This window comes from Diorhabda sublineata, chromosome 3 (assembly GCF_026230105.1).
Source record: "Diorhabda sublineata isolate icDioSubl1.1 chromosome 3, icDioSubl1.1, whole genome shotgun sequence".
Taxonomy (NCBI): Eukaryota; Metazoa; Arthropoda; class Insecta; order Coleoptera; family Chrysomelidae; genus Diorhabda; species Diorhabda sublineata.
This window is the reverse complement of record NC_079476.1, coordinates 9,757,811-9,782,011: the sequence shown is the minus strand read 5'-3', so window position 1 is coordinate 9,782,011 and position 24,201 is coordinate 9,757,811. Positions and strand designations below refer to the sequence as shown.

The window sequence follows — 24,201 nt, the reverse complement described above, 5'->3', positions numbered from 1 at the left end:
CTTCATAATTATCATCTGCACAGTTTATAATTTTTTAAGCAGATATTAATAAAGCATTAGGCACGAAACCGTTTTTGCTTCCAGCGCGTACCATTTTCGCTATTGTCAACCAAACCGAAATTTACTACATCCTGAGAGTCAAACTATGTTTCATTCAGATAAATTATGTGTCTATTAGAACTTCGGTAGTTTTTTATTTGACGCAAATAATAATCTTGTCGCCATCAACGCAATGCCTCTAAGCTGGTATAATTGTATTCTTGATAATCTGCTACGTTTTGTTGTATTACTTCTAATATCTCAACCCTGTTCTCCTTATACGAGTATTAACTATAATTTTCTCACGTATAAAATCTTGAGTAGCTTTGTCAATTGATTCCGGTTCTGTGAATGATCCACAGCGACCCCTTTCGTGACTACTCGATGAATTTCGAAAATTTATTCACTCTAGTTAATTCAGTAATTCTTATTATGATTGCATTATTTTGAATATTTTCCTTTTTAAACATTCGAATATATTTAGAATAACTTGCTGTGTTTGTATATCTAAATCTTTATTATTAAATTCATACCTGTCTGCATTCTGTGCAATTTCATTGTCTTCATTTGCCTATGGTCAAAAGAACGCCATAATTTTTACATCTTACCAAACGACGCCACTGTTTATCGCAGACTGTCCGGCAGGAATATTTCGAAGAAATTTGTACATACGCTTCGGCCAATAGAAACGCATTTTTATTTACGACTCCATGTTCTCATTGGTAAACAGTTGAGATGATGATTTTGACACACTTCCATTAAGTCCACGTGGACTGACTGTTTGTTAGATGTTTACCGAATTTTATACGGGGAGTAAACATTATTATATTATCTTTGAAATGAGTGCCGTGCTTATTTATAAAATATTGATTGTTCCTCGCATAACTGTCTTCTGCAATTGATATTGGAAGAACTGTATCTATAATGTAATTCATTTTTAAAGACCAATTGCACCAAGATTCACTCCAAAAAGTTTCATAATTTTTTAGTGCATTTTAATTAAACTGTAGTTTGAGGAAATTTTTTCATTGGCTCTATATATTCAATTACCTTCACGAGTTTGCTTCTCTATAAAATTATTATTTGAACTAATAATTCAACGACAACCTGTAAATACGTCAAGTTCAGCTAATATTAAAATTATTGTAAACCTTTATTTATTTTTCTAAAGTACGTGTCAAGTTCACTATGATCTTGAGTCACATCAAAATATTTATAATAAATAAGTTGTTGTTTTGGAAGGTTATTAAATACATAACTATAACAATAAAAATTACATTGTGATTTTGATTGACTGAAGTGTAGCATTAATAATCTCAACATGGAGCTTAATACATTTTTCCGTTGTTTAGTGTTACAACAGTTTTTGTTTTATGTTGCTTCTGCGGCTACAGGATCACAAAAATTGCGTAAGTTGATTTTCTCACAGTTTATTGACAGTAAAAATAATTATATCATTTATCTTAGACTGTTACTTTGATATCATACGTTGGATAAAAAGCAAGTATTAAGTTTTTAGGCATAACTCTTACCCAACCACGTTTAGTGGTAGAAGTTAACATAAAATGCGGTACATACGTTTGGAATAAAAAGCTGAAACAGTCGATTTTCATTCTTAAATTGACAATTTACAGAATCAATTATAAACAACCCTTTGAAAATTTTAAATAAAAAAGGGGGTCGTGAGGCACTTTCTTGGAAAGGAATTGAGCAATATGAAGTCCTTTTAAATTTGCTGCAATCATAACAGAGAAAATTTATTTTTGAGATGTTAAATTTTGATAATCTCTGAATTAAATTGAATGTTCTAAATGAATACCATTCACTTCTTGACAATAACCGAGGCGATTTTGGTATTCTTGTTTTGTATTTGTATGACATCAGGAGCTATTTTGTTAATTCCCTCCGTTATTCTAACTTTTAAATCAGCAATATTGTCTGGTCTATTAAAATATACTTTAGAAATCATCAATTATCTGCTCTGCTAAACATCAGGAAAAAATATTTGAAGATACTAAAATATTAGTTAAAAGCCATATTAAGAATTAATATGAATCTAGTAGGCTGCTGACATTTAGGTATTTAAAGTTACTAAAAGACGTCAGTATAATATTTGTTTGCATATTCAATTTAATTATGGCTTATTTGTCCAAGACTCAAAGAATAGATATTTTAATTACGATTGATTGTGGAAAGAAAACAAGAACCCAAAAGGAGGTTTGTGAAATTTTTAATAATAAATACCCTGTTCTGCAGTCTATAGTTAGCAAAATTAGTTTCGTGAAACTAGATTTGCAGTTCATAAGTAAAATAGTTTTTTCTGATTCATCTAAACGGAACAGTTAACAAACAGAACTGTACATATTGGAGTAGAGAAAATCATCACTGGATGTGTGAGGTTCACACTCAATATACTAAAAAAGTGAACGTATGTTAATGGTGAGGTTTATCTAGTTTTTTTTGATTAACTTCTTCGTGCCTACATTACAAAGACTTGATGATGATGTTAATGATCTAAATGAGATCGATCTATTTACTACCAACAAGACTCCTTCTCCGAATTTGCATGTACATTTAGAAATTATTTGAACGATGTTTTTCCCAATAGGTGGTTTGGAAGACGGAATCGCTGGCTAGATCCCCCGATTTGATTCCTCTCGACTATTTCTTAAGGGGTTATTGAAAATTTTAAGTATATTTAAATAGACCAGACAATATTGCTGATTTAAAAGATAACTGAAGAAATTAACAAAATAGGACCTGAGGTCATACAAAATATTACACGAGAATTCCAAAATTGACTCGGTTATGGTCAAGAAGTGAATGGTGGTCATTTTGAACATTTAATTTAATTGTAAAATACATTAAATAATACATTCCAAATATTATGCAACATTATTATTTTCACTCTACGTAAAGTTTTGTCATTTTCTCAGTTATGATTGCACCAAATTAAAAGAACTTTAAAAAAACTATATCTCCAACAAGGTGCTATACGACCCCCTTTCTTATTTACAATTTTCGTGGTGGTGCTTATAATTCAGAGGGGGTGCTGGAGGGGGATAATATTTTCATACTGTAAATTGTCAATTTAAGAATAAAAATCTACATGTTTCCGTTTGTTTCACATACCACATAATAACGCTAAAATTGAATTCATTCCATACATATGGACCACATTGTATAAATTAAGTAAAAAAGATCTAATATAAAATGGTTCTCTCTACACTGAATTATTTAATATATTTCTGGGGGTCACGATCGATTTAATAACGGTGGGACAATCCTCAATAACAAATACCAATATGTAACTTTTGTGTATGACATATTCTGATAGCTAAATCGTAGAATCAATCGTGAAAATTTAAATTAAAGGCAAAGAGAATATTAGAAGGAGATTAAGGATCAGCCATCTCTCATGTGGAACAAAGATAAATGATATAAATTCCAGAGGATCCTGTGGTGATAAACGACTAAGGAGTAAAAAAATAGAGCGGCTTGCCAGAAAAGTCAAAGGAACGAAGACATTTGGAAGCATAGTATAACTCATGAAATTTGGATTAAAGTATGTTTCAAAGAAATATAATATTAATTAGTAATAAAACCTACCAATTAGTCAATGAAAACATATTGGCCGGATGAAAAAGGAATGTTTGAAGAGGAAATAAAATCATCAGGACTAGAACTTATGGAGAATTGAATAGTCGAAGATGTTAAAAGAGGAGAATATGTTGAGTAATAAAATATTTTGACACTGAAATTTTGTTTGGTTCTATAGTATTCTAAGAATTTTTTAATATATCCTCGTACTAACAAAATTGGTAGGTGAAACGAAGAAACGGCAACAAATGAAGAAATGATATGAATGTGTTATGGAAGGTTTGAAAATTGATTCAGAATTGGTGAAAAAAACATGTAAAAATGAGAAAAACTCGATAGTTATTAAGGATATTCAGAAATATTTGTTTTAAATTGGCAACATTTTATTGAATAGGTATAGAGAGAAATAATTGTAAACTTTTGTGATATCGCCATTCTTGCAACACACATTTGAAATTTGAAGTAACTTGCCGATTTCCTCCATTCTTTCAATGTCAAACATTCTTGCAATAAACTATCCATAAAGGAAGAAATATTTGGAATAGTATCAATATTTAACAGAAACCCAATTACATTTAGCTTTAAATCGTCGGAATTATTTCTTTTTTATTTTTTTATATGATAGTTAAATAAATTGCAATTAGAATTCTTTATTCTCAGCAGTTGTCAGGTAATTGTCTTCCAAGAACTCTCCACTTTTCAAAATTGCTAGTCAACTCTGGAGTTTGTGGAAAATAATTCATTTTTTCATCTTATTCTCAACTAGATAAGCCAAGGCAATTTCGAAAAAATATTACCCGTAATTTAAACTTTGACGTTTTTGTTGGTTTACAATTTGCAGACAAAGGCTTGTAAAAACTAAAAAACAAACATAAAAATAACTAAATAAAAGTACAAATACAATAAAATTTTAATATACAGAAGAAAACCACAATGAATAACAAAATTATAGGTAATAGTAATAGGTAACAATCAGTACATAAGTCCATAGCAAAAAATAAACCAATATACAACATGTCAAGAATTAAATATTATTATTAGGATAGAAGTCGTTTACTGAGTAGAAGGGACTGGCCAGTAAATATGCCCTCAAATTATTGCAAAATGCGGGAAAAGATTATATCGATTTGATTTCAATTATTAATATTAGGTCACTAGATATGGCCCTATGAAGTGTCGTGAGATCAGGGTTGCTCCCAAAGGAACTAGCCAATAGAAATATTTTACCACTGATATCTAGATAGACGACGGCGTCTATAAACAGAAGAAACACAATAGAGCCTAGTTCTGAGCCTTGGGGCACTCCACTTTCTAGTGCCTTGCAGGAAGACATTGTTGTATCAACCCTTATAAGCTGAGTTCTGTTGGTAAGGTATGACTTAAACCATGCGAGGAGTGTTCCCCTGATGCCGTAGAACTGCAATTTGTGAATTAAAATATTATCTAAATCTAAATCTAAATTTTTATGTTGCTTTCAAAAAAATTTCAAATTCGGTGTTTGTTGAGAGATTTTGTACGATAAAAATCACATTTAGTTTAATTTAATTTTTCTCTTATAATGCCAAGAGTTTTTTTGCTTCGGCCTTCCTACAGGTATATAGGAATTGAATGCAACAAACCCGAGCTTGCTACATGCTTCCTGATCATCGCTACAGACAGACTCACGCACAAAGCGCATTTTTTTAATGTTGTACGACATAACTTTTAGGTAGTTTTTCCAACATGCTAAACATGTCGAATTCATTATTGTGGTGTTGGTGATAACTAGCAGTCTGATTTTTTTCGTATCGGTAAAGCCAATAGTAGCATTATCAGACAATTAATATGGAGCTATAGCATTCCAACCCTTCAAACATGTCGAGTTATCATTATTCGTGACAAATATGAAGAAAACACTATAGGAAGTTATAATGAAGGTTATTATTCACGAGTTGAAGTTTATATCACTTAGTGATTAATAACTCATTAAACTCAAGTAGAATACTATACTTTATCCACGACTGCAAAAATATTTTTGTTGGAAAATAAATTAATAGAAACATTATTATTTTATTCTAGTAAATATTTCATACAATATATTATTGTTTATTTGAAAATAGTACATAGTACATAGTATATAGTACATAGTACATAGTACATAGTACATAGTACATAGTACATAGTACATAGTACATAGTACATAGTACATAGTACATAGTACATAGTACATAGTACATAGTACATAGTACATAGTACATAGTACATAGTACATAGTACATAGTACATAGTACATAGTACATAGTACATAGTACATAGTACATAGTACATAGTACATAGTATATAGTATATAGTACATAGTACATAGTACATAGTACATAGTACATAGTACATAGTACATAGTACATAGTACATAGTACATAGTACATAGTACATAGTACATAGTACATAGTACATAGTACATAGTACATAGTACATAGTACATAGTACATAGTACATAGTATATAGTACAAAGTACATAGTACATAGTACATATAAAAGTATAATAATCATATAATATCTCCATAATAATCAAGTCAAAAATCTATGTATCAGTTTATTGAATATTGGATATCTAATGTTACGTGAGGATGATATTAATTTATAGTTATTAATAATCTTATTTTATATACTCTGAAGACGACACTTCAGCAGCTTCTCTAATTTCTGGTGGTATTAAAAAAAGTCACTTTCATTTTCTATATTCTTTTTAGTTGGTTTTTCAACATGATTTAACATCAAATTTGTATTATATCAAAAGGTACTTCATTTTATAAATTGTTCTGAAAATCCGGTGCAGATATGCGACAAACACATTTAATGTCGCTGATAGCTCACTGTTAATGTTCCATGCCTACAAACTGGAGGTCCTGACTTAGCTTCACCAATATATAGATTTGGTTTGGTTCTGATTAACTTTTTTGAACAAAGAGCAAGTAGATTATTTAATAAAAGTTTCGTTCGACATAGTATTCGAACCTCCGACCTCCGTGTTGGAAATCAAGCATTTTTCGACAACCATACCAACTACATTTTCACGGATTGATACAAGTTTCGACGAGATATTAAAAAACTAAATAGTGAAAAATGAATTTAATTTAAAAAAACACGCTTTCCAATCACATCAAACCAAAAATTTTTGTCAATAATTTTCAAAATAAGCTTAAAACAATAGTTAATTAAAAGCATTAGTATTATTGTGAAAAAGCTTCGGGCGCTAAATGTATATGAACAAACCACAATAATACTAGTATTTTTCATTCATTATTGTTCTAAGCCTATTTTTAGTTAAATTATGTTTAGCTTATAAGTTTGATGTACTGTAAAAGCGGACTATCTAGTTTTTTAAACTATAATCATTCAATTTCTTTGTACAGAACTAAATTGAAAATATTCGGAAGTGTTTCACATGATAAAATTATAAAAACAATTTTTTTGTAACAGAACAATATAATGTAGCTAAAATATTTGACAGCAGTGATTAATGGATTCATTAATCACTGCCGCGATCAATGCATATTATTGAGGTCAAACAAGCAGACGTATAATGGGTCGTGGATAAAATTAATCATTTGAAAATATGAAATAATATATCGTTCATAAAGAAATGGGTTTACTTTTTTCAAATTCTCATAAATATAAGTATTGCAGTAGTTGAATAGTTGTTGAGATGGAAGTTAATATCAATAGTTGAGAAATGTTCTCAGGTGAGAAGGAAGTTGACCTTCCACCAAAAAATCATTGATTAATAATAGTTATTTATGCAACAAGTGAGTAACGTAATATTTTCTTCACGAGTAGGACGGCAATTCCTACGAGTAAAACAAAGTTACTTTACTCACGAGTTTCATACAAAAAATGTTCTACGCCCGTAGTCTTAAAAAATTCGATAAAACTTTTATCAATCTTCATTTTGTAATAGTAAACTGATTTATTTTTCAAATATGCAATGAGTTTTTTAGTATTTACTGATGTCAACGTCGTTATTTACCATAAGGGTGCCTTTCAGTTTTGAATAAATCGACCAAAGTGCTGAAGACTTCCACAATTTGGATTTAGATTCAAAGTAAGCTAGTAACACTCTTTCTGTGAAGCTGTTTAAGCATTTTCTAGTATGTCTATATATAAATAAAAGTGTGGCAGTTTATTGGAGAAACGAATTGACATGAGAAAAAAGCGTTTACAGTATTTTCATAAAACAATTTTATAATTGCGTTAAAAAATAACACGTACTGCAGTTTTTTTATCGCAGACGCGTGAAAAAATGAACCACTGCGGTACTTTTTTTCACGCCTTTTGACCGTTTCAGTAATTACATTCTTTATGAATGCAATTGAATGAAAAAAAATCGTGAATATTATAACGGTCGTAGAAAAAATTATATATTATAGTGTAAAAATATACAATTAATTCAATAAAATTCTCACATGTATTCAAAACTATATCATTTTATGTTTTAAAAACTATATAGATCTTATAGAAAATTACATAATGGAAAAAATTTTAGCAAAGTTTAAGTTAATAAGAACAGAACATAAAATTATTTGTATGAAAATATTTATTCAATTTAATAATAAATAACAATATTAATAATTTTTAAGTACATTTAATTATGATCCAAAATATAAAAAAATTCAAATTTACGTAAAAATTATTAATATTGTTATTTATTATTAAATTTACGTATATATATATATATATATATATATATATATATATATATATATATATATATATATATATATATATATATATATTTACGATTTTGCCGTAAGTACTGGAAGCATTGAAATGAAATTTTATACGAATATGTTTTAAAAGCTAATACATCCCATAAATTTGCTTTCAGATCGAACTCTCATAGAAGATGTTAGTACACGGTTCATACCAATAATATTGAGCATAACTTTTTTAAGGCTAGCTTTTTTCATAAAAATTTTGAATGATCTTGGACATCAATCAATTTTATGTCAAAAAGGTAAAATTCGATGTTGTGTGCTGTTTTTGGAATATTTTGATTGGAGTAATAACTGTTGTATTAAGAAATGATAAATTTATTGATTGAAGAGAAAATCACAAGTAAAAAATTGAAATTAAGACAAAGAACATGAATTAAAATTCTAGAAAGTTACACAAGTATATCCTTTTAAAGAATTCATCAACCTTCTAGGAGGTCAATGAAGTGAAGTTGATTTCTATCTTTCAGTTCTTAACGTGAATTTATCTTGTAACATAAATTGTTTTCTTAAGATACGATCAAACTGCGTTGTCTAAACGATTAGAATCGCATGACCGAAAAGCTTCTGCACGTCTACCAATGTATTGATTCAGAAAATGGTTCCAATTACGACACCTTCCATCAAAGTGCGGTGGAGATACGTACGTCTTTTCGAAGAATGTTTGACAAAATTGCACTCTAATCGGTAGATCGTTTGACATGATCTCCTGGACTTTGTAATTTAGAATGGTGTTGCGGTTTGAGGACTCAAAATAAAACTGTCCAAGAGTGTTTCAAAATGCCAACGTTCCGATCTTTTATTTATTTGATATTTATCGAAGCTAAAAATATATTGTACATTATACTTCAAACTTTGATGAAGATAAAGTGAAATTAGAAGTGAAACAATAATCAGATAGTGTACTAATATAAATATCTACACACTGCATCTAAGACAAACTATATAATATAAAAAAATTAGAACATTGTTGTATAAAACAGAAGAACAATAAGAAAGTTATTTAAAGAAACCATTACATAGAAATACTCGTATGAGTAAAAACCTTTGCAAAAAACATACCTTTTTAAATAATTAGACGTCAGTCAAAATATAAAATAAATATATAAATATTCCGCATTGAAAGATAATTCTCCTGATACATCAGTGAATAAATACTTCCAAGCTTGTCCAATATTAACAAAAGCATGAACGGTAAAAACTGTTGGAATTATTATAATTATTACCATCAAGTACTAGTCCGGTCAGACAGTCTTACTTATAAACATTCAGAAGATGGTTATATTGAACCACTAGATGTTGGATCAGAGCTTTTTTATTTTTTTTTTGTTCTGGACAATATTAATGCTCTTATATTCTAGATTTCAATCACTGTTAAGTCATACCAATGTAACTCTTATTGCAGTCTAAACAATTTATTTTTTAAATCACATTGGAATGCTGGAGTTTAGGTGTTTTGTCTGAATAAGATGCCAATTTTGTTTATTGGGTAGAATGTCAGCTCAAATTATTTCACGAATGCATTTTGAAATAATTTCCAAGTTTCTTCAACAATCCTCTAATTTAAGGAAATTTATAATACATTTTACTTTCGTTTCGAAGTACCTGTATTACGTGCTCTCACTTATAATTTTATTAACTAGCTTTCTTGGGTAACCATTAATTCCGAAAATTTGATTGATTTTATTCATATTATCAGCATAGAATTCAGGGCTATTTAGACGTTGAACCTTGTCTAATTCCTTTTATTGTTCCTAATTTATGTCTCCAAAGATGGTTCAAATGAAAGTTGAGTAGTTGGCCTGATGCTAAAGCATTGGAAAACCATTCGATCATGTGTCCAAAAAAGGGATAGCACCATATAATTCTTCAAGATAGGTAAACTTGAGGTTGGGGTGATAGGAGTTATACGTATGTACTACTATCTCAATTTATTGATTTGGAATGGCTAAAATAGAATCATCAGCATTAATTTTAACGAAATTAACTGGAAATGGTAGATGCTTGTTTGTAATGATAAGGATGTAGCTACTGCTCTCTAAGTATTCTCTGAGTACTTGAAGAAGACATATTTGTTTTGTCATATTCCATACACTTATTGTTGGATCTTTATCAACGGAATTTCAATTATTTTTTTTACTAATGGCTCTTGTTGTTCTTAGCATACCACATTTTTTTTGGTCTCACATTCTCAATACCTAGGCAAAATCTCTAGGGAACTTTTCTGCATAAATGTCAATTTATAAACTTTCACTCTAGCGCCCACGCTTATTCGCTTTCAACAGATTACGGAGTGTGATGGATAAACACCAACGTCCGCACTTGCGTTCCAACGCGTAGCCAACGTGAAGTCGAACGCCAATGGGGGCGTCAACGCGTGCGTGAACGTAAAAGTTTATAATTGCAACTTAACACGTAACAGTTGCACTTCAGTTCACTCATCTAACGTTAATAACATATCGGTGTATTCAACATTTAAGTAAATTTTGATAAACAATATCCAATTTTATAAATAACAAGGTTTCAAACAACTGAATATTGGTGGCTCATTGTTATAACTATCAATAAATGTCAGTTTTTCATTGCATATCTAGTATTTTGAAAAATACGTGGTAGGTTCGCATATTTTTCTCTAAATTGTTCCGTTATATTGTTTTTCGTTAAATTTATATTAATCCAGAAGGAGCCTATGATTTGGAATCTGTATATCACTTGTATATCTAAAGACTAGAAATATTTCTATAATGTATTATATACTTCTATTATATTTAATTGAGTATTGAACTCCTTATCTCACTCACAATTATTATACTGTGCTTTACGATGCTTTATATTTTTCTGGCTGATGCTCGGCTGGAAGGACCTGACAGGGTAATTGTGAGTTTTGTTGTAATAAAATATGCTCCTGTATAGAATTGAATAACATTTTTCTCTCAAACTCAACTTACTTTTTTTTTAATTTTTAGCATCATACTTCAAAGTATGTCATCAAACAGACCCAAATCTAGCGAAATGTATTCAAAGTTCAGTAGAAAAACTACGACCTCTACTAATCAAGGGAATTCCTGATTTGGGTATACCCAGTATTGAACCATTATCGATACCAGAAGTTGTTATTGATCAAGGAACAGGTTCAGTAGCACTTCGATCCGAATACAAAAATATTAAAGTATACGGTCCATCAAAGTTCGTCATCAAGGATATTAAGTGAGTATTACAATGATTAACAGAATATAATGAAATATTGATGAAGGTTATTTATTCACTGATATAGGAACAGATAATGACAATAATTTATTAGTTATCTATAACACCAAAAACAGCCATACACATATTGGTTCTACTCATTCTGTTTTATTTTAATACAATTTTATTCATTATTACCTTCAAAATAAACCTATTCCTACATCGATTTCTTCTAGTCTCTTTGTTTGAAACAGTGCAGAAGTCTTTTTTTCTCAGTTACATCAGAGCTGCCTCTACCACGGCAGATTCAAATCTATTTTTTAGTAGACTTGGAGAAAAATGTATATCGCACAGCACCGCATCCTGCTGTTTCACCATGTAATGATTCATTATATTGAGAAATTAGGAATATATAATGCAGAATGACTTACCACATTTTCTTGGTGTCAAGCCCATGACTGGTGCCTACACAATTCGGGTTGTTTCCCCTTATAATTCCTCGAAATTGAGAATAAATACAAAGAATACGAAGTTGGTAATGCTGATTAACATTTTGAGCTTCAATAACATCATAATAAATAGAAAGACTAAGCTCCGACATAGATGAAATACAAGCCATTATGGCTGGAAGATTGAGATTGCTTGAACAATTTTTATTCCAACGGAAAGTTACTAAGGAAGAAGTACGAGTAAAACACTCATTCCAGAGATAAACAAACACTGCCATACATTTCTTTGAATATATTTTCACAAATTCGCGCACTGATATAGACCATAAAATCAGTCATTGTCTAATATGTTATCCAAGCTCAAGTTTGACGGATGTGCACTGTTATGAGATAGTTTATTCACACTAATTTAATTATAATATATAAAACGGAGTTTCAGCGGTTGTAAAAAGTAGAATACGCCGAGACAGTGACAAGTAAACTAAAAAGTTTTTTTGAATAAAATAGATGTTTAATGTGTACATAAATATCAGTGAATCGTTAACCGTATATAAGGAATAATTAGTGTATATATAAATTATGTAAGTATGTGCATATATATTCATCCCACTATTTTGTGAGTAAGAACTGTTCATATAAATAAATACAACATTACAGTATTTCAAGTTTCAGTTACATTTTGTTCAAGTTTCAAATGAAATTTCACATGTCATTACCCCATAATTACATTTAAGATTTTTATTGATGTTAATGGTTTTTGTAAATCCTTATACGATGTCTCTTCCTATCAGCATAGTATAGAAATACTTGACATCTCGGGATTTGAAACTTGAGAAATATGAAAAAGGAATGTCTAGCGTTAATTAAACATCATTTCATACTTGAAATGATTTGTTTTTTCCTGCTGTTAAATGTAGTCACATGAATAAGAAAAGTCCTAATAACCAGAACAGTCCTTTAGTACCTTTAGTAAGTACCCGAGATATCTTATGAAATAAACCGGATGAGTATGATATATTTTGATTTGAAAATTGATTATGAAAAAACGATATGTCACAACAGATTAAACTTCGGTAAACCATTATATCCCTGAATAAAAATACAGTGGAACTTCCTCCGAATAAGGAACTCACTTCTATGTAGGCAAAATCCGTTTTTTGTCAGTGTTTTGAGAATTCAAAAGTGTAATATGTTATTGAAACAGTAAAATATTCTTCACTAATCGACGAATCTGAGCAATAGAAAATTAGGTTTGAAATATGGAATATATTGTAAATTACAGATTGTTTTTATATATTTTCGCAATCGGAGAGAATGGAGTAGATTTTTGCAAAATTTTTCGCATGGAGATACAGTTATACGTATTATTAATATTATTTGAATTGTTGCAGAATTGATTTAGAAAAAGATAAAATGCGAATTAAGCTGTTGCTACCAATATTACATGTTGTTTGTGACTATAACTTGGATGGCAAAATTATGCTGATGCCTATAACTGGTTCAGGTTTAAGTACCTCAAACTATAGTAAGTATTATGAAATTAAGTTCAAACCGCGAAAAAATTATACGAGGGCTGCTACATGAATTATGAGGCAGACAAATAAAAATAAATCTTTATAATTGGATATGGCTCTATTATTTTACAAAATGTTCTCCATTGAGATGAGAAAATTGAGAGATTGAGAGATACATTTTCACATGCGTTTGAACCAATTGTCGAAGCATTTTTTTTTAATTGAGGTACCTTCAAAACATGTCATTTGAACTCATCAAGTGTTCCTTAAGGTGTAGAAAAACGATGACCTCGCTATTTATTTTTGATTTGCGGCAATAAGAAGAAATCATTGGATACCAACAAGGACTGTAGAGTGGTCGACTTATCAATTAGATGTTTTGATTGTTCAAAAACGTTTTTATTTGAGCTGATGTGTGAGAGCTTGCATTGTCGTGGAGTTTTTTGCGATTAGTTTCTGGATTTCTTAATACTCCTAGCAAATAAATGCTGGTGTGCCATTTGGAACGTTTTGAGCTGCTCCAATGGAACAATGGCTGCATATTCAGTTATTCCAAAAAAACAGGGCGATCATTTGTTTCGTGCACAAACAACTTTTGTTGGATTTAGCTCGTCTTGAAAGTCCTATATAGTCCATTGTTGTTTAGTTTTAGGTTAATATGCATATAGCCATGATTCGTCGTATTTTGAAGCACCGCTATTGATTTTTTTAGCATTTCTTTGCACCAAATTCCACGAGCTTTTTTTTAACCCATTATCAGATTAAGCGGTATCCAACGCAAATAAATAATTTTGACAGCCAAATGTTCATGCAATATTGAATGTATACGAGTGGAACTAATGCAAAACATTAGTTCCACTCGCATACATTCAATTTTGCATGAACATTTGGCTGTAAATAGCCTCAATTTCACGGTGTGCCACATGACGATCCTGCAATATATGCTCAGCATCGATATTTTCTGGCACAATAGCCAATTTTAGAGGACCTTCACCATCATGTAGCGATGTGCGACCACAATTGAATTTGGAAAACCAGCGAAACACGGTGTCTCGAGATCATGCTCCTTTACCAAAAGTCGAAGCAAGTTGATCAGCACTCTGCTGTTGGTTTAATCCACATTGAAAGTCATAAAAAAACATCGCACGAAAATTTTAGCGATTTAATTCGATTTTTGACCTATATAAATGTTTCAAGTATCTGTAAACAACTCAAATAGCACTCAAATGATAACATGTTCCGAGTACGTTCACCATAAAATATCAAACTTCGTGATAGCAATGTCAGGATTGACGTATTCACATCAGTGTTGCCATATCTCCAAACTTAAGTAGCAATCCTCGTAGTTTTCCTATGAAAGGTCGTTAGTTGAGTAGATTGAAAGATTAGGCTTGTTTCACTACTCCTTTTTTTCTTTCCTATTCCACAAAATAATTTCTCTCAAATTAAATAGTAAATTTTATTGTTCGATATTTTCGAGAAGATAGTATAAGTATATTGAAAAATAAGTATAAGATTTTATAATATTATATTATATTTATACAAACTTACATTTCAGCTAATATTGACGCAACTGTGACACTTCGAGTGGAAAAAATAAAAAAAAATGATAACATATACTATAATGTCAAGGATTTTTATATAAATTTTGATATAGCAGAAGCCAATATACGATTTGAAGATTTATTCAATGGGGATCAAGATTTAGGTTAGTAAATATTCACAAAATAGCTTTGATTGAAGCAACTACCACCTTAACTAAATTCAAAAAAGAAATTTGTTCCAATGATAATACGTTTTTAGATAGGTGAAAGGATTAAAGGAACAAAAAAATTCACGATCACAACTGTTATTTTTTGAGGTTAAAGTTTGAGTATACTCGCATCACCAAACATTAACTTTTTTTAAATACTGCTTACATTAATTTCGTAATGAAGATTGCCTCGCTCCAATGTCTACAGTTTTGGAAAGACGAAGCACTATTTGTGATAACTTTTCTTACTTCTTTTCTTAAAAGAAATTGTTAATTTATAAAAAATATCTGTTTGGTGAAATTAGCTCCCTTAAAGACATAAGGGCATAAAATATCGATATATATATAAGCCGTGAGCAGCAGAGCTCTATCACGAAAGTCGAATTTTTCGTTGAATGAATAATTTAACTAATACACAAACAAATCTTTCCATAAAATGATTTTTTTTGAAAATGATATCAATTCTCAATCTTATTTCTTTATATGGAAAATTTGCTATTCCTCAATAACTTTTCATTTCACAAGTTAACTCTCTCTCTCTCTCGAATGAAAATTCATAATTTCAATAGACCCGGTGGTCTCGAACCCCCTTGTTCAATTCCAATTGACAACAAAGAAAAAATTGTCATTATGACAAGAAATTTCGAAAATGGGAAGTAAAAAAAATCACCCTAGCAACGATCATACTCGTATTATTCATTAAATAGGAGGCGGTCCAGTTCAACAATTACAACGATCAAATATTATTTCGGGCGTTTTGTGCTAGAAGAACTGAAGAAGAAAACTTTGAGATTGAGAAAGACAATTCTTCAACATCACCCCTACTTGCATGCGAAGTTCGAACCCTCTAGTTAAACTTTTCTGGCCAAAAAATAAGAAAATATAACAAAAATGACCATAAAATGGAGAAGGGTGGAGATGGAAAGTTTCGACCTTATACAGGAAATCATCTCGCAACTAATTGAACCTACATGTGAAATTTCATTTTTCAGTCGCTTTTCGTTTGACCTGCAGAGGTGAGCAAAGGTAAAAAACAACTTTTTCTGCACTGCGACCCCTCGAAATATTCATTCGTTTTCAACCAAACTCTAATAACATCAATCCGCCGCCAAAAAAGCCATGTATGCTAATTTTGAACCAAATAGGACCCATAGCAATTGCTCGAGAGACGAAAATAAGAATTGTAGCTTAAACATATATATATATATATATATATATATATATATATATATATATATATATATATATATATATATATATATAAACTACAGACATTCGAAAAACCATCATCATAATCGTGTTCAGGAGGTCTCAAAACAATGGAAAAATGATGTGCCCTCCATTTTTCTTCTAATCATGACCCCCATTTCCTTGAAAAATTCGACTAATAATCGATTAATATCGTCGATTTTTGTTTATCTTGAAGTATCAATAGTCGTTATTAATTTTATTAATTTTCGAGAATCAAATTCGATATTTTTTCAATATCTTCATCATATTTCATACTTATTATGTATTCCACTTATTGTCGTAATATTCGTCGTATAAATTCATAAATTAATTAATTATACAAGTAAGTATACTTTTAAGGGTAGACCAGAACGCGCGAGCTTTCCTGTGTGCCTATATATGTAACAGTGGCAACCACAGTTGTGTATTAGGTTGTGTATGTAGTGTACATACATAAGTGATAGTTTGAAAATGGAAACAATCAACTTGTTTCTTGTAATTTATGTGGTGAAGAATATGAAACATGTGGTAATACTAAAAATTGAGCCACTCATCTAAAAAAAGCATTATAATGCCTTCCTCTGTATCATCTGAAAAACTTGCTTCGACGGTCAATCTAGCTGTTCCAGATAATAGAATCATGTTAACTGGAGAGCATATTAAAGACCGAGTACTTTTGATATGTATACGAGATTATTACTGGTTTGAATAAAATTCAGATTCCTAACTGCTGTTTAAATGATCATTTTCTGACATTACTAAAATCTTTATCTTATTAACAGTAATCAAAAATTTATTTGCTTAATTAATAAATAAAACTGATATAATTAAATGTTTGTTCATAATTTTTAACGTTCGAATAATTTGACTATTTGACAAATATAATCGCACCTTGAAGCAAAAATATCGACAAATCAAAATATACATATTTCTTTTCTGCATAAGTCGTTGTTGTTTAAAAATATCGATGCGATATTTTTTTCATTTGCCCATCCCTATAGTCCGGGAGACGGCAATCTCAAAAGACCCGTGATCACGGAATTGCAAAATTCTTATTTAAGTCCACAGCTATTAATTAGAGTAAGCATCGATTTATTTGGCCAAAAATATGTTTTCCCATCATCACGAATTTCGATAAAAAACGGTCTGTTCGGTGGGAAATTTTGTGAATTAATGGAAAAAATCGTCTTACCAATTGGGGAATAAAATTTCCTCGTCATTCCGGAAAACTTTTAATTTGTTTATTTTCAAATTTTAAAAATATCATGGTATGCGTGCCTGAAAACGGCACGAAATATCGCACATACCAATTTTGTTGTATACGGACTCGATTCTCATCTCATATTATTATATTAATTTCTTAATATTTTTTAATTATTATTACTACTGTTTTTATAATTCTTTATAATTTCAAAATATTTTTGAGCATTTAACGGATACACAAGATATTAATAATAAAGAAAAAACAGATATAATACAAAGATTTACGAATAAAGTGTACAATGTACAAAATAGTGATATAAATGCTGCAAGATTTGAATTAGAAAAAGTTCTTTGCAAGTACAAGTGAGAGAGAAGAATTTTATGAAGGCACTAGGAATTTTTATTCTAGTAAAATTACGCCGTGCTGGAAAGCGTTATCACAAAAAATTTCACGCACAATATTCGTAAATAAAATGTGGCAAAATGTTACGGAACCAAAATGCATTTCAAATGATCCAACCGAATGTGGATGGTAATTCACGGAAAATAAGAAACTCGAACCATTGTGGTATAACGGCCCAGCGGCACCACTAAAAGTTGAGTAAATTCTGATTCAGCATGAAAATAATGAGGAATGTGACGAATCAGAGGATGAAAAACATTATAATAATAATAATATAATAATTATATTTTGCTTTAGTATAAACAATAGTTTATTGTATTATCTTAAATTAATAACAACTGAAATAAAAATGAGCTCGAAAAAAAATTTCCTATATTTCCGTCGATTCTATTCAACTTCAAATCCGCGATGTCGAGAAAACAATTTTGCTTTTTTTTAAATAATTCGGCCAAATAAATTGACGCGTACCGAGTGCAGGTCACGGGTCTTTTGAGATTGCCGGCTCCCGGTCTACTGTCCCGTCGCGTTCACGACGCATACTAACCATACATAGTGTGGCCGCTTCATGGCACAATTCTCGCGTTTATCTCTTTGATGTACCGCCACTACTTGAGGTCGATAGTGTGACCCCAAAAATACAAAGCAATAACCCAAATTATCAATCTTTCCCTGGAACCACAACACTGAATCACATAAACGTTCATTCTCTAATGTTAAAGTGTATTAAAAAACAATTTTAGTAGTTTCCACACATCATTTTACCATATTATTGTTGTTATTCATACAACTCTGTTTTTCCGCGACAGTTTTTGTTGCAAAGATTAATTATTTATTTGTGAAAATGAAAAAATTATAATTAACCGACGATTTTGAAGTTTAGTATGAATCTTCACAACTTATCTCAATAACCCACATAAAAAGCACTATATTGTCGAGACAAATACGTTTTCTGGTTATTTCCATATACCTAGTTTTTCTGTTACATTAATTACTATTAGACCAAGGACTGAACTCTAAAAATTGAGATTAAAATGGAAATTTTTTATCTTTTCACCTATCCTGGGACACGATATATATTTTTTGGAATGCTATTTCTCCAATATTTCCCATATCGATATGTCGTCACTTAATTAGATCTTTGTAGCTTCATATACATACTTATAAGTCAATTATTTATGTCTTCATTCGATATTTGAATATTATCATTTGTTGTAGGTGAAGCCATGAATTTGTTCTTGAATGACAATTGGAAACAAATTGCAAACGAAATCAAACCAGTATTAGAAGACAACATTGCCATGATATTGAAAAAATTCGCCAACAAGATATTCCACAAATATCCAAAGAATATACTACTTCCCAAATAATTAATTATTTTTCAAACTTTGATAAGAAATTGATAATTTCTTCTCAATAAACATATTTAGATCCTCATTTTATTCGTTTTAGTAAATTTCTAAAAAGTGAGAGAACAGTGTTGTGAAAATTATGCAGAACAGTCAACAAAAATTGTACGGGGTGACGTGGTATCTGGAACATATGCCGATTTGCAACGGAAATAGAAATATTGAGTATATATTTTTCAGAAATATCTCTCATTACATCCGATAACTGATTTGTATCTATTTTCTATTACTGTTTAATAAAATCCTTTCATATTTTTCCCCACTGCAAGTTGATATTTTTCTAAAACGAAAATTCAACGAAATTACCGATTTCAAATAGAGGCTGTGTCAAAAACATTCACATTTTTTACGATTTTGCAGCAACTACTAGAAACATTGAATTTTATTAGAAATTGTTTTGGAATCATTCCATTATAGTAGGTGTCCTCCGTTTTCACGAATACACAAGTCTATCCTTTGTTTTAAAGAATCCATTAATCTTCTAAACGGTTGGGAGTCAACTATGAGCGACGTTGAATTCCGTCTTTCAATTATTGAGCATAAACTATAGCATAAACTTTTTCTTTACGATGCTACCATACTGTGTAATCCAAGGAATTAAAATCCCATGGCCGAGGAGGCTAATGCATTGGAGCTTCTCCACCTATTTAAGTATCATCGAAGTACTTGAAGAAGACGCATTTGTTTGTCTTGCCACATTCCTTACGCTAATTGTTGGATTTTGATCAACTAAATTTGAAATCATATTTCCTTTCTAATGGTTCTTGTCCTACCAGATTTTATTTTTTTAGGTCTCACATTCCCAGTTTCTCAACAACGTCGTTCTTCAATTGCTCTAAATGTATTTTCACTTGGTAAGTTTTTTCGAAGAAACTTACGCATAACGCATAACAGCTGCACTAGAGTTTCCTAAACACTCTCCTAAGGTTAATAACATGTCAGTGTATTCAAAATTTGAGTACATTTTGATTAACAATATCTAATTTAACAAATAACAGGGTTACAGAAATATAACTAACATTGACTCAACGTCATAACTATCATAGAATGACAGTTTTCCATGACATAGTCATAGCAAATGCTATTGCCATGTAAAATTCAAATTAAAATAATTATGGGTACTCAGCTTTTGGGGGCCTTAATATGAAACAAATAACAGTTTGCGTCCCAGAACCGCAATACATAATCATCAAATTGTTGTTTGTTTCATACTAAGGCCTCCAATAGCTCAGTGTCCTTACTTATTTAACTTTATAAGACAAGATCCACTACTAATTACACTGGATTATTGTGAAACGTTACAAGAAACGAAAACACTCGGTCCCAATTTTTTTGAATGTATATGTTTTATCGATGGGGTCTCATTTACGCAACAAAAATTTTCAATTTACATAATGCTCACTAATTAATGATAATAGTTTATAACTTTATTGATTGATCAGTTGATTTTCGATACCACCGATTCTTGGACATTGGTATCGGTATCGAGAATCGATCGCAAAGTCGATGCCGATACCAGTAAATGGACGGAAAAATTATTTTTTAATCCAGTTTATATTGTTATCAAAATGAAAACATCATATATTGGAAAATAAAATATTTGTCTTTGTTTAAAAAACAGGCTGTATCGGTATATTTATTGCGCCGACAAAGTGGTTCCACATGGTCTTTCATATATTAGGTGTAGAGTGTAGAAAAATCCTGCTTTTAAAATAACTTGAATAATGATTTCGATTTTTGATACAATAACCAAAAAACCAAAGAGCTAAAATTTCAATTGATGATATGATAAGATAAAACTAAATACAATTAAAAACGAGAAAATTACCTTTATTAGGCGATAACTATATTCGCCTCTACTGTGCCTTCCTTACGCAAGAAAAAGTACATCCACATTTCTTTCTGATATTTATTTTATTTAATAATTTCGACAACTTAACCTTTGCGTATGTCTTACATTTTTTATCATTAGAAATTGCCTCATTTATCCCTGTATAGGCATAGATATTTTAAAATTGGTCTGTAGATTGTTCAACAAACTATGAATATGTTTCTAGTAATAAAATTTTTTTACAAGTGGCTATTATACATCAATGGTATCGGTATCGAGAATCGAAAATCGATTTTTTAGGTATCGGTATTGAGAATCAAAAAATTTTGGTATCGACACATCTCTAAACTTTATGAATACTTTATACCAGCATTGGTTATTACTTCATACTTTTCAAATCAAAATATTCCGAAAACAGTACTCAATATCGATTTTTATCAAGAGTACCTTTTTGGTGTGAAATCAAATTATGTTTAATTTCACTTGAAATTTCGCTTAATCAATATAATATTAAAAAAAGTTATGTTCAAAACTACTTGGTACGAATAGAGTAACCAGCGTTCTCTATGAGAGTCATATATGAAAACAAATTCATTGAATGTATAAGCTACCAAAACATATTCGTATAAAATTTCAATACAATGTTGCCAGTAGTTGCGACAAAATCGTAAAAAATGTGTATCTTCAACGACCTTTGTCTTGAATACGGATGGCGATATGAAAATTTTTTAGGAGCAACCCCTAAATATTTTTCACTTTTCTATCTATCCTAGATACGGGATCACCGTTTTTTAAAATACCCTGTAGAATTTATATGCCCGTTATTTTTCGACGTAGAAATGTAATCCTTTCTCGAGTGTTATCAAAAAAAATAGGCCGGTTATATTCTTCCCGCTCTCCGAAATTCAAGGAACCGTAGCCAAGGCGATCCCACCTTTCACACCGCTAGAGAAAGGAAGCGCTTACAGTAATAGAAGATACGGCATGGAGTCGTTCTGCCGTCCTCATCAAAGCCAGCCAACCAAGAAATACAATTGTAAAAATTGTAAAATTCCCAACCGGAATCCGCGCAGGTCCAGCGGATTGGTATAAGGGAAATACCGGTAGACGCCTTGATATTTGATAGAGAAAAGGCAGTTCTCGAAGAATCAGCAGACCTTCCATCACGCTGCACACAGTGAAGACAAGACTCGGAGCAGAGTAAGTATCCGAAATTTCGTTCGGAAAAAGGTTTCTGCGCCAGTGCATCCGAATTGAAGTGGGAGAAACTTAGGTAAGCCGATGTAACTCACTAAATTGTGAAAAGTAGGTCTAGCAGCAATTGCACCGGATCGCTCAGACTAGGATCAAAGGTTAATTTGGTGGATTGCTATTCTCAACCGCCGAGCTTTAGATTCCGTGGGTTAAGAAAATTGCCACTGAGGACGCTGAGTATTCACATCTCAATGGTGGTCGTCTTACTGCCTTCAGCCGATGAGGAAAACGCTACTGGAGGCGCTGAGTATTCAGATTCCAGTAGGAGTCGCGAAATTGCCATTGAGGGCGTTGAATATTCACATCTCAGTGGTGCTTGTGTAAGTGCCTTCAGCCAACCGATTATACCGATGGTAAGGAAACTACTACTAGAGGCGCTGAAGATTCACACTCATTAGGACTGACGAAATTGCCATTAAGGGCGTTGATTATTCACATCTCAGTGGTGATTGTGTTAGGGCCTTCATCCAACCGAGTAGGAAGATACTTTACCGTAGAGTTTTTACCGACGGAGAGCTTAGTTTGAGCACTTTCCGTACTTTGAAAGCTTTGTAAGTAACAATAGCAGCAAATATCTAAGTTAACAATCTAGGAGAGCAAGTAAAATCTGTTCAACTAGCTTCAACGTATTCGTTATCACCATAGTAACCCCTGGAGTATTTTATTTTCTTCACTGATGGTGCCCAGAGTAAGTAGAGCATACCACGATAAAAATCTGGCGCCCAAGGCAATCCGATACCTGAGTCAAGAATTGGCAATGAATTTATACATCAGAATTGACAAGCTGCAATCTAGTTCTTCTGAATGTAAATAACGGAGAAATTCTCAAGTGAAGTTATTGATGTTAGGTTTTTGTGAAGAAACTGTTGACGAAGTATGAAAGAATATTGGAGGTATCCTAATCACGTGGTTCCTCAGAAAAAACATTTTCTAATGCAGAGAGACAGGCTCGCCAGCAATAAAGTTTCTTAGTATTAATCAAGAACGTCCTATTCAAGTGAGTGTGCGAGATGAAAAACTTATTTGGATACTATCAACTAACAACGGTTTAACACCACATTAGTACAATACACTTATCTAGAAAGACATATCAAGATCCTCTGTACAGCGAACTATTAGACGTAATTTACTCCCTTCACATCATCTTCCAAAAGTGTAAAAGTTGCTATCTCAAGACATGGTTCAGCGAGTAAATTTCTGGTGATTTATTGTACGTTAGCATAGAGAGAGAGAGAGAGAAATGCTTTATTGACGAAAAATTGTTACGGTTCACAATTTCTAGATAAGAGCTTGTAAAAACTAAAAATCAAAAATAAAAATAACTAAATAAAGATACAAATATTATAAACTTTCAATTTACAGAAGGAAACCACAATGAGTAACAAAATTAGAGGTAATAATTAGTAAATAAGTTCATAGCAAAATTAAACCAGTATTCAGCATGCCCGAAACTAATTATTATTATTAGAATAGAAGTCGTTTACAGAATAGTCCAGTAAATATGCCCTCAAATTATTGCGGAATGCGGGAGAAGATAATGTCGATTTGATTTCAATTGGCAAGTGATTGTGCATTTTTGTAA

General features: G+C 31.1%; 1 protein-coding gene across 1 annotated transcript; it reads left to right on the top strand.

Annotated features, from left to right (window-relative positions):
* The first annotated feature begins 1,292 nt into the window (after positions 1–1,292).
* LOC130441602 (protein takeout-like) lies at positions 1,293–19,808 on the top strand. Its single transcript, XM_056775349.1, has 5 exons — positions 1,293–1,448; positions 11,357–11,597; positions 13,417–13,550; positions 15,098–15,247; positions 19,344–19,808. The coding sequence occupies exons 1-5, from the start codon at positions 1,361–1,363 to the stop codon at positions 19,493–19,495; spliced, it is 765 nt and encodes a 254-aa protein (XP_056631327.1). The 5' UTR covers positions 1,293–1,360; the 3' UTR covers positions 19,496–19,808.
* The last annotated feature ends 4,393 nt before the right edge of the window (positions 19,809–24,201 follow it).

What these genes read in the sequence shown, in the direction of transcription:
- LOC130441602 (XM_056775349.1), top strand. Translation starts at nt 1,361, where the DNA reads ATGGAGCTTAATACATTTTTCCGTTGTTTAGTGTTACAACAGTTTTTG. An exon ending in TTCGTCATCAAGGATATTAA is followed by an intron (nt 11,598 to 13,416) that starts GTGAGTATTACA and finishes GAATTGTTGCAG; the next exon opens with AATTGATTTAGAAAAAGATA. An exon ending in CAATGGGGATCAAGATTTAG is followed by an intron (nt 15,248 to 19,343) that starts GTTAGTAAATAT and finishes CATTTGTTGTAG; the next exon opens with GTGAAGCCATGAATTTGTTC.